Source organism: Eurypyga helias, unplaced genomic scaffold (genome assembly GCF_000690775.1).
Source record: "Eurypyga helias isolate BGI_N326 unplaced genomic scaffold, ASM69077v1 scaffold5240, whole genome shotgun sequence".
Taxonomy (NCBI): Eukaryota; Metazoa; Chordata; class Aves; order Eurypygiformes; family Eurypygidae; genus Eurypyga; species Eurypyga helias.
Genome location: NW_010226168.1, coordinates 33,287 through 43,459, shown reverse-complemented (window position 1 = coordinate 43,459; position 10,173 = coordinate 33,287). Strand labels below are relative to the sequence as shown.

The 10,173-nt window shown below is 44.1% G+C and overlaps 1 protein-coding gene across 1 annotated transcript; it reads left to right on the top strand.

Annotated features, from left to right (window-relative positions):
* The first annotated feature begins 1,519 nt into the window (after positions 1-1,519).
* LOC104509788 (2-oxoglutarate receptor 1-like) lies at positions 1,520-2,544 on the top strand. Its single transcript, XM_010151845.1, is given in 2 exon segments — positions 1,520-1,972; positions 1,975-2,544. Coding segments are annotated over 2 exon segments (1,023 nt in total).
* The last annotated feature ends 7,629 nt before the right edge of the window (positions 2,545-10,173 follow it).

Here is a 10,173-nt window from a genome sequence, read left to right as displayed (position 1 = left end):
TGCAAATGTTTGCTTTGCAAAGTTGGCTGAATTTATTCTGATGTTTCAGAAAACTTCTAGCTAAGACTAATGTCAAAGCAAAACACCATTTAAAACTTTTACAGAGAGAGAAATTTACATAGCGGCTAATGACAAGCCTAAAAATAACCTATTTCTTCGCAACATCAATCCTGTTAATGAACTAAAAGAATGAAGTATTCCTCTATCAGTTGTTTCCAAGGAGCAAGGAGAAAAATGTTAACCAACTCCAATATCAAAAAGAATATGAAAGTATTTCAACATCTACCTTGTTTTCCACTTAATTAACAAGGCAACAAATAGATTTTATGGACTAGTTATGTTCCAGACATTCCTCTCTGTGCTTTTGGTCAGGAGCACAACACCACTGGTCTGTCCTTCTGCTCCACTTGACCCCTGGTGAAAGCAGAAGATGAAGTTTATATGCCAGAAGAAACACATCACGCACTGTGGGGCTGGAAATCCCTTTTATTACAGCTTCACTGTGCCTGTGCTGACCCTTTCCTGAAAACATGTATTTTAAAATAAAATTGTATCTACCTCTATACAGATATGATAAAAGGCCTCTAGATCGGGATCAGGTCTCATCAGAGCAGCAAGACCTTTCTTTATTCAGTAAAGGCACTGTGCTGGTTTTAGTCAGGGCAGACCTCATTTTCATCACAGTACCTGGTATGAGGCTGTGTTTTGGATTTGCCCTGGGAAGAGTGCTGGTAACACTGGTGGGTTTTAGTTGGTGCTCAGGAGGGTTTGCACCAATGCAAGGCTTTTTTCAGCTTCTGATACTGCCCCTGTGTTCCCAATGCTCTCGCTACAAGCCAGGGGACACAGTTCAGACAGCTGACCCAAACTGAACCAAGGGGTATTTCATTCCACAGGACATCACACTCAGTGTATAAGTTGGGTGTGGGACAGGAGGTCATGGCTTGTTCATTAGCTTATTTGTTCTTTCAGTGTGCATTAGTTAGCTGGTGGGTCAGTTGGCTTTCTCCATCACTCTCTCACTCAGGGGCCTCACCTGGACTCGGGTGAGATCTCTTTCTTAGGCTTGCTCAGACTCTGCTGCAATTGCTCTTGGGCTCTGGCTCTCAGGCTCTCTGGCTCTGACTGTCACTACTCGGGACCTGGCTGTGTGTCGATCAGTGGGTGGTGAGCAGTTGTATAATTTGTTTTATTTTCTATTATTTAGTTACTTAGCAGCATTGTTGATATTAGTTTCACTATTTTGTTCATTTATATTCAATTATTAAATTGTTCTTATCTCAATCCACAAGTTTTCTTGTCTTTTCCCCACTGGGGGAGGGGGGGAGGTGTGCGAGTGGTTGTGTGGAACTTAATTCCTAGCCGAGGTTAAACTGCTACCAGAACTTTAATAGTAGCACTGATGGGAAGTTGAAAGGAAAGACCTGGTTATTAGTTGGTTTTAATGGGCTATGAGAAGGTCTTATCTGTCAGTGAACACAAAACATTTCTCTCTTCCTTAAGTGCTAAGGAAAAAAACATGAACATAACAAATGACAACTTAGCCAACTCCGCCACCTGGCAAGACACCAGCGGTGATTTCCCCAACTGCACTGATGTGGAATTTGACCTGAAGATTTGGTACCTCCCCATTATGTATAGCATCATCTTCCTGGTGGGCCTCCCTGGAAATGTCATTGCGATTTGTGTTTACAGCTTCAAGACGAGGCCTTGGAAGAGCAGCACCATAATCATGCTGAACCTGGCACTCACAGACCTGCTCTACCTCACCAGCCTTCCCTTCCTGATACACTACTATGCCAGTGGGGAGCACTGGATCTTTGGAGACTTCATGTGCAAATTCATCCACTTCGGCTTCCACTTCAACTTGTACAGCAGCATCCTCTTCCTCGCTTGCTTCAGCGCCTTCCGCTCCATGGTGATTGTCCACCCTATGAAGTTCTTTCACATCCAGAGGAAGTGGTGGACAGCTCGGTGTCTTGCGCAGCCATTTGGGTGATCTCACTGGCAGCTGTCAGCCCCATCAACTTCCCCATCTCCTCAAAAGAGGCACAAAACAGATCCTTATGTCTTGAACTCACCAGCTCTGAAAACCTGGCCACGATCAGGTGGTATAACTGGCTGCTGACCGGCCTGGCCTTCTTCTTGCCCTTGCTGACCCTCACTCTGCTCATTATTTACACCTTGGCTACCGGGCCCCATATGCGGGCTTGCTACAAACAAAAGGCTCGCAGACTCGCCGTCGTCCTCTTGGTCGTCTTCTATGTATGCTTCCTCCCCTTCCATGTCTTTTGGGTAGCTCATGTTGAACTACGTTTGTGTCCAGTGAGCTGTCACGTGGAGAAGCAAATCCACTCAGCCTATATCATCTCTCGGCCACTGGCTGCACTCAACACGTGTGGCAACCTACTACTTTATGTCGTGATCGGAGGTAACTTCCATCAGGCCATGCTCTCTCTTTCGAGGTGTAAGTGGAACAGATACGTCCAGCAGCCCAGGAGCAACAATTACGCGACCAAGTCAGAAACTGCATTAAAGTTATGAAGGAATTCCTTGAAGAAAATCCAAGCAAACCCTGGCTTTGGTGCTGTGACCTCCTGCAAAGGCAGGTGTGTTGATACGGTAGCAAGAATTGCAGCTGGCCTTGCCCTCTCCCTGCAGTAGAGCACTTGTCAAAAAGCTGTCTCGGGAGCAGGTTTATATATACCTCTCTTAGCAACCAAAGCAAGAGGAGTGAAAAGATTGTAAGCCACCTCAAAGGTGAAATTTAAAACCGCCCAACCAAACTGGCTGCAAAAACACTGGGGAAACACAGAGCTCTCTCACTCTAGGCTTTGCAGTTGGTTATGGAAATACAGGAAGCTTAGTCTGGACATGAGAACAACTTCCATGAATTTCAGCGTGGTCACTGATGTAGTGCTTTGTTTGTTACAGCCTGCATGGAATACAGCAGATATTGTCACAGTTGCTGAAACTCCTGGATTACATACCTAGAAAGCACCTAGATAAATCACATGTTTTCAGATTAGATGGACCTGATGAACTTCGGTGTAAGGCACTGAGGAACTGAATGGTGAAGTCTCAGAGCTGGCCTAGGGGAGGATGAGAGGAATACTAGAGGAGTACATATATGGTGAATACATATACTTACATATATGTAAGTGTATATATAAATGGAAAAAAAATAGAGGAACAAGGAATTAACATTCACGTTAATATCCTTCTCAGAACAATACTGAAATAGACAATCAGATGATAAGTCTACAGAACATTAATACGGGTGAATGCCAGCCAGTATGAATCTATCACCTACGTACAATCCCAGATCATTCTGATTTCCTACTACAACAAATTAACAGCCTTGTACATGAAGGAAAAGTTGATGTCATATATATTGATTCCAGAAGAAGTTTTGACACTGTCTGAGATGACACTCTGGTTTATAAGCTAAGGAAAAAGTATGGAGGAAACTATTTTTGATGATGACAGTTACGCTCAGAATGGACATGCTAGTGATTTACTATCAGATTAGTGGAAGTCACTGAGTGGTGGTTTGACCAGTCTGTCCTGGGTTTAGGGATATTTAGTGTGTTCATTAACAAATTGGATGATGAAATAGACTCTGGTTATTATATTTGCAGATGACGTGATGCTGAGAGGACAAAACTAAGTTGACAAATTGCAACTGTGGTCTGAAAAAACACAGGATGCTATTAGACAGTGACAGGTGCGCAGTTCTGTGTTTAAGTAGAAATAATGAACTGTTCAAACAGAAAGAAGAAAAAAACCCTCACTCTATCTAGGTATCAGTTCGGCAGAGAAAGATCTGTGGTCACTGTGAATCACAGCCTGGACAGGAGCTGACAGTTTCAGTGGGCTGACAGTACCTGCTGTGGCAAAAAGGGCAGATGTGATGCTGTGATGTATAATTAAGAATATAATGTGCAAGATTTGTGTAGCAGCCCTTACACCCTTTGCAGCATTGCCACCCTCCCAGCTGGAGCACCGTGTCCAGGAGGGCTGCCCTTCTGGGAAGACACAGATGACAGGAGTGTGGTAAGAGCGCTCAGCGAAACAGCCGGGGAGGAAGGAACTGGACAGAAAATCAGATGGTATTCAAACACCTCAAGGGTGGATATCAGGAAGGACTTTCTCTCAGGATGGGTGATGAGGCCCTGGTAAGGACAAGAGGAGTCTCCACCACCACAGATCTCTAGGAACAGTCTAGCCAGACACTGAGCAAGAGGGACACAAGCTTGCCTGGCCTCTGGATGTCCCTTTTGGCCACAAGGCTCTGCGATTACGTGCACATTGCCGGTAACATTGGTGCTAGCAAAACAAGCAGTACCCAGGAGCATCACCAGTGCCAGAGCTCATCCCACCATGCTGCCACAGCTCTTGGGAGCCTCGGGCAGGCAGCCAGCTGGCAGCAACCGGCACGCTGCCGGCAAAGCCTGGGCACCTGCCATGGATTAGCATGGCACCCCAGTGCACACAGGCACCTGTATAGGACAAGCGATGACACTGTAGTGTTTAACATGCCTTGTAGATATTTAAAATACATTATTTGGTGAAGGCTCAACCATCAGATACATCTTTCAGAAGCAGTGCCACAGGCCCTTTGACGTGTTTTCTATTTCAGATTGTCCTCTTCCGTATTGTTGTCAAAGTCTGAATTTTACAGGTTGCCACTAGATGGTGATCAATCATGGTCAAGCTACTCGGTTTCACATCTGCACAGTTGATTCAAATTCCCAAGTTACACAAAAGCACAAGACGATTCACATGAAATAAATCTTTTCTGATGTAGATTCATAACATCCCAGCTCTCTGACAGGGGCAAAAAGTACAAACACACTGAACAAATTCTCTTCCTCTTCCACATAAGTGAAAGCTCGAGATGTGTCTGCCACTTACACATCTGAAGGAGTGGATTAAAAATTATCTTTTTTCCTCTCTCAGAGCATTTTTCACTCTCGTTCTCAGAAGCTCTTCCTTCTCAAGCCCAAGCTGAGCTTATCACACACGAGCAGAAGCTCTTCAATACAACTACACTTACAGTATAAAATGGAGCAGCTAAAGGTAAAAGGTGTGAAATGGAAGTGTTCAAGGCTTTCCACCTCTAAGAGCAAGAGTGACAGTCCCACAGTTTCAAACACTTGGAAAGGGACTACCATAGGTGTGGTTTAGTTGGCTTCTTCCTGTCTTGCCTCCTCATCCACCATCTCTCTTCACTGAGTTTGGGCTAAACTAGATGATTTTAATGTGCCTAGGTGGATTAGGGAATGCTTCTGGGAGCTGTAATTCACTGGTGGGGCAAGAACCTCCAGGAGAAGGGCAGTCACTTCTTCCAGCAGCATGGCAGGGTCTGTAAAAAGAGAAAAGCTCATCCTTGATGCCGGCATTTTTAAAGCATTCAGGGACTGCTCAGGTGCTCTGCAGGATGGGGAGATCATTATCTTGCACAGCTTATTCGTTTTGCTTACAGTGAAAGGTGACATCTCGATAGGTTCTATTTTTAGCAGCTGTTAAGTTTACTGCAGAAACAAGGATAAGTGCTTCAATTGCAGTAAACAGGAGACACTTTCCAAGCTCTGTACACAGTGTGACAACACAGCTACATAAATTACCACGCTATTGCAGGCTAATTCACAGCAAAGTTATGCCCCAGTACCCAGGCTTCTGTCAAAAGTCTCTGGCAGGTTTGTCTGCAGAGACAGTCATGTCAACTCAAGCACCTACCAGCAAGCTGCTCTCTGCCTGCGACTACGCAGGGACCCAAAAATATAACTTTGCAAGGTAAACCTCTCAGGGGAGTGTCAACTCTGATGGTACTAAAGGTGAAATTTTGGAATTGCTGACTGCTTTTGTAGACATGTGGAACCTTATTCTTCACAGTGACTCATGTACTGTCACGGATTGCAGCAGAGCTATTTTCTACCCTTAATTGTCTGGGATGGCAATCAGCAATTTTTTTACCTTTTCTCCCAAAATCATATGTTTCCATAAGAAGTGAAAGCACAAGGCACTCCTTGTACTCAAACCTCCCAGAGAGCAAAAATGCTGGCTGTAACGTTCTGTATTAAAAACAAAATAGAATCACAAAATCTGTCCTAGTCCGGCTGCCTCTAGCTGCCTTTCAAGCAATTCTGTGTCGTACTGAACACCTGAGAAGAGAGCGTGAAGCAGACAGCATGTAGCATCAAAATGAGTATCCTGGTAAACAGCTAGTAGAGAGAAAGGCTGAAATTGCTTGAGAATGGTCTACCCTTACAAGGTCTGTGTTGGATATTGCTGTGAGACGAGGCTGCAATTTCATCCCTCTGCAACAGCAATGTGCAGCTGGGATGCTGCTGCGTTAGGCGAACAGCGTAACTGTAGGGTAGTGATGCACCACGTGAAGCGGAGGGTAGTGCCAGGCTCATCACTGAGTCATTTAGACCTCTGATAGAAGTTGTCATTTTGCTGATAAGGCTAAAAGAGCAGAATAAACTGTGAATGAATGCTTCCATCTGTCAATATTTTCTACTCTGAAAATGCAGGTTGAGTGAACCTAAACTTCAAAGCAGCAAACAACAAATGAACATATCCCTATTCAACTCCTACGAGCCCCAAACTGTATTTGCCTTTCCCTGCCAGGAGAAAAGGAGAAGACATGTAAAGGAAAATACTTCATGTGTTCCCTTAAAGCTCCCTTAATGTTTTGTGACAGTAGTGGCATTCAACAGTGCCAGCTGATGCTGCTCCAATTTAAAGGCCACACACTAAAGTCTAGGAAGGGCAGGAAAAAAGTTTACCCCAAAGAAAATTTATTTCGAGGCCTGTTTTCTGAATAGCAACTGGAAAAGAGCAGTACTTGATATCCTAGCCTACTGGGTGCTGCGGTGGAGAGCAGAGACAGTCAGACGCCTCCTAAAGCAGGAGAAAAAAAAATACATTCCTCATTTTAGTCAGAGCTATACTTTGGAGCCCAAAAGGAAAGAAAGGTGGTAAACACTGAGCTAAGTGTGTTTCCAAAATAAAATTTAAAGCTCAAATGCTGATTTTTTAAAAAACACAGAGAGGGAAGATGATTGTTCAGGGCTGCTGCAGGCAAGTATAATGCAGGGTTTTTTCGATTCATCATTGCTAGAACCTTAAAAGGCATTGAATTAAAAGGTATTTTATCGTCTAAGGTCTCTCCTGGGTTTCTCTGCTCCCCAAAATGGTTGATGTCACCAACTTCTAAACCAAAACGGAGACGATTGCCTGAAAGTTATAGTACCAGAGATGCCCTCAACTTTTACAAGGAAAACGAAGTTCTGAGCTTCTGTTTTTTTAAAAAAGGGAAAATGTGTTTTTTGAAATTACTTCATGGATTTCCTTTTACTTTGTAAAGTAGTGAAAGATGATAAGCAAAGAAGAAAGAAATACAACTTTGTGCACAGGCAGACAATGCCATACTGAATCCTAATAAAGCAAGGTAGAAGGTATAGCCCCTGGAGACACCTTCCTCCATGTGTTTTCATTAAATATGGTACATTTCCAGCACACTCCCCGCTACCCAAGCTAGCACACCTGACACCACAGGTATAACTCTTGGTATTACCACAAGACTACCCTGTAATATTCTCACACCTCTCCTCCAATTTTCAAGGACTTCCATGGTGCCAGCCACTGTGCAAAGTGACGTCCTGGACCTGCAGTTAACGGGGCTAGGAAACACCTTCTCTGGGGGCATCCAGGGTAAAGCCTCCTGCTCTGCTCTTGTTACAGATCTTTTAAGATGGGAAAAAAGGAGGTGACTTGGCACAAAGCGGGGAAGCCTTATGGGTGGATTTATTACGAGCCCCAAATGATCCCAAAGGGGCAATTTTCCACTGAGTGAGCCAGGTTGTCCCAATCACTTCTGGCCTCAGCAATAACGAAGAAGACCTCTCAGACAGTGGCATACGAATGCACTGTGCAGCAATTTCAAGCAATAAATCTTTTTGAAAATTCCCTCTTCCCTTGATGATGCTTTTTATCAGCGGGAAGTTACCTTAACAGGCAAGGCAGCAGCACCTGCCTACAGGAGTTTCCTCACATTTACCTTTCTGCTGCTCTGAGATATTTATATATCGCCCCTATTTTACAGGTGATGAAACTGAGGCACAGTGGAGTTAAATTTGCCTCTGGTCACAAAGCAAATTAGCAGCCAAGCGGGGAAGAGATCCGTTCCCAGCCCACAGCTTTTACAAAGTGCATTTTAGGCTTAGGGTAAGATTTTCAAGGGAGACTTGATTGCTCAGTTGTGGCACTTCAGTAATAAAAGTTGAGTTAGAGCAGTGTCTGCGCTACTCAGGCCATGGTTCATCCCCAACATCGTACTCTGCTTCTGTGGAAGGAGCTCTTCTGTTTTCCTTCAGAGAAAGTTTTCAGGGACCAGCCCTTTATCACCAAAGTTACTGTTGTGTACAAGCACACTGTGTGTGATCTCAGCTGAGCCAGTAATTAGCTGTATTCATCCCATTTGCAAGTTTGTATCAAGTATTTGTTAGTTTGCAGGTTACAACGAAATATTAGCAGCATATAGGGAAACCTTTCAGGCTGAAACATGGGCATTGCTCCACAGGTCGGGGAGTTGTTCTCCGGGGGTGGCAAAGGTCAGAAATAGGTTAGATAACTAGTGAGTTGCCTTCACCCAAGGGGCAGGGTACCATTGGTCACCACGTATGTACACTGACACTGGGAGAGCACACGTGTTCAGCCAACATATTTGGGGTCAGCCCCTTCCCAGGACACCTTAGTTCAGGTCCAGCAGCCCATGTTCTGCCTTCAGATGTAGAGGTCAGCACTTTTCTTCTGCTGTCAGAAGGGAAAATGGAGTTAAGATGCAGATTTTTTATACATCTTCTAAATTCCCATCTTCATTTCTATTCAATGTGATTAATACAGCGATACTTACTTAGCAGTGATAAATATTTGGCTGACAAACACCAATGAAAATCTACATCTGTCCCTTTACCAGGAAAAAATCCTAGCAAACATAGCTCACATCCTTTTTTTTCCCCCCCAAAATTCAAACCTAAATCTCACTGAGGCAGAGGAAGGACAGCAATGGGGCATCGTGTTTGCTGGAAACACCATGAAAATCGGTCCTGCCGTGACACATTCCAGGCTGTGCCCAGAGGTGTGCAGCTTCCTGTACTCCTGCAGCTGGGTTATGCAGGTGCTATAATTCAGATTCCCACTAGAGGGTAGGCAAAACTCTTCCATTAAAAGGAAAAGCATAAGTATGCGGGAAAACAGTCTCTGATTTGGAAAAGGAAATCTGGGCTGGATAAGCAGCAGAGAGTGGGAAAAGGAAGAACGAAATGATGTTCATACCATCTGTGAGAGCCAGGTGGGAGCATTGTTCTAACTTTCTCTAAAGAAACAGTCTCCGGTTTACATTTTTCAATCAAATACAGCTAGAGTGGCTATGTGGTTATAAACATGTAAATCACAAACCAGATACAGCTGATCTTGCACCTATGGATGCTATCTTACAGTGATAGGAGGTAATTAAGTATATCAAACACTCAGAAAGGTTAAATACAAGGAATTAGAGTTTATCCACTTTGGGACAACAGTGAATTCACCCCCTTCCTGGCTGCCTGGCCAGAAACATCAAACTATGGATTTCTCTCTCTCTTTTATTATTGACCACACTACTATTGCAGGAAATGATGGCTTGAAGTTTCTTGTCATACATTCTCTGCTGCTGAAATGCAGACAGGTTTCTCTGAACCTTGCAATGGGAGTGGAAAGTGTGGATCAACACATCTTCCTCTTCTTGCTCTCCCAGAAAGAGCAGATCCTCTTCCAAGTGAGCCTGACTGTCTCAGGGAGCTCCCTGCATTGCAGGCAAGGGCACTGGGAAAAGAATTTTTCACCACACATCCTACTTCTCCGAAGAAGAGAACTTCAACAGGCCTGATGTTAGGGAAGACAAAGCAATTCAGAGTTTGTTTTCTTATTTAGTCCCAGACCTACAAAGATGGCCTAAGGCGCAGAAGCACCACCTATGCAAGTTAAATGCCTTTTTTGAATGCTAAAAAAAGATTTTGATACAATCTTCTTAAATGTAACTTGTTTATGCTGACAGAGGTATGAACCAAAGAAGTCCCGTCAAAGAAGCAGAGCTTCTTGAGGAAGAGAGGAGGCCTTTAG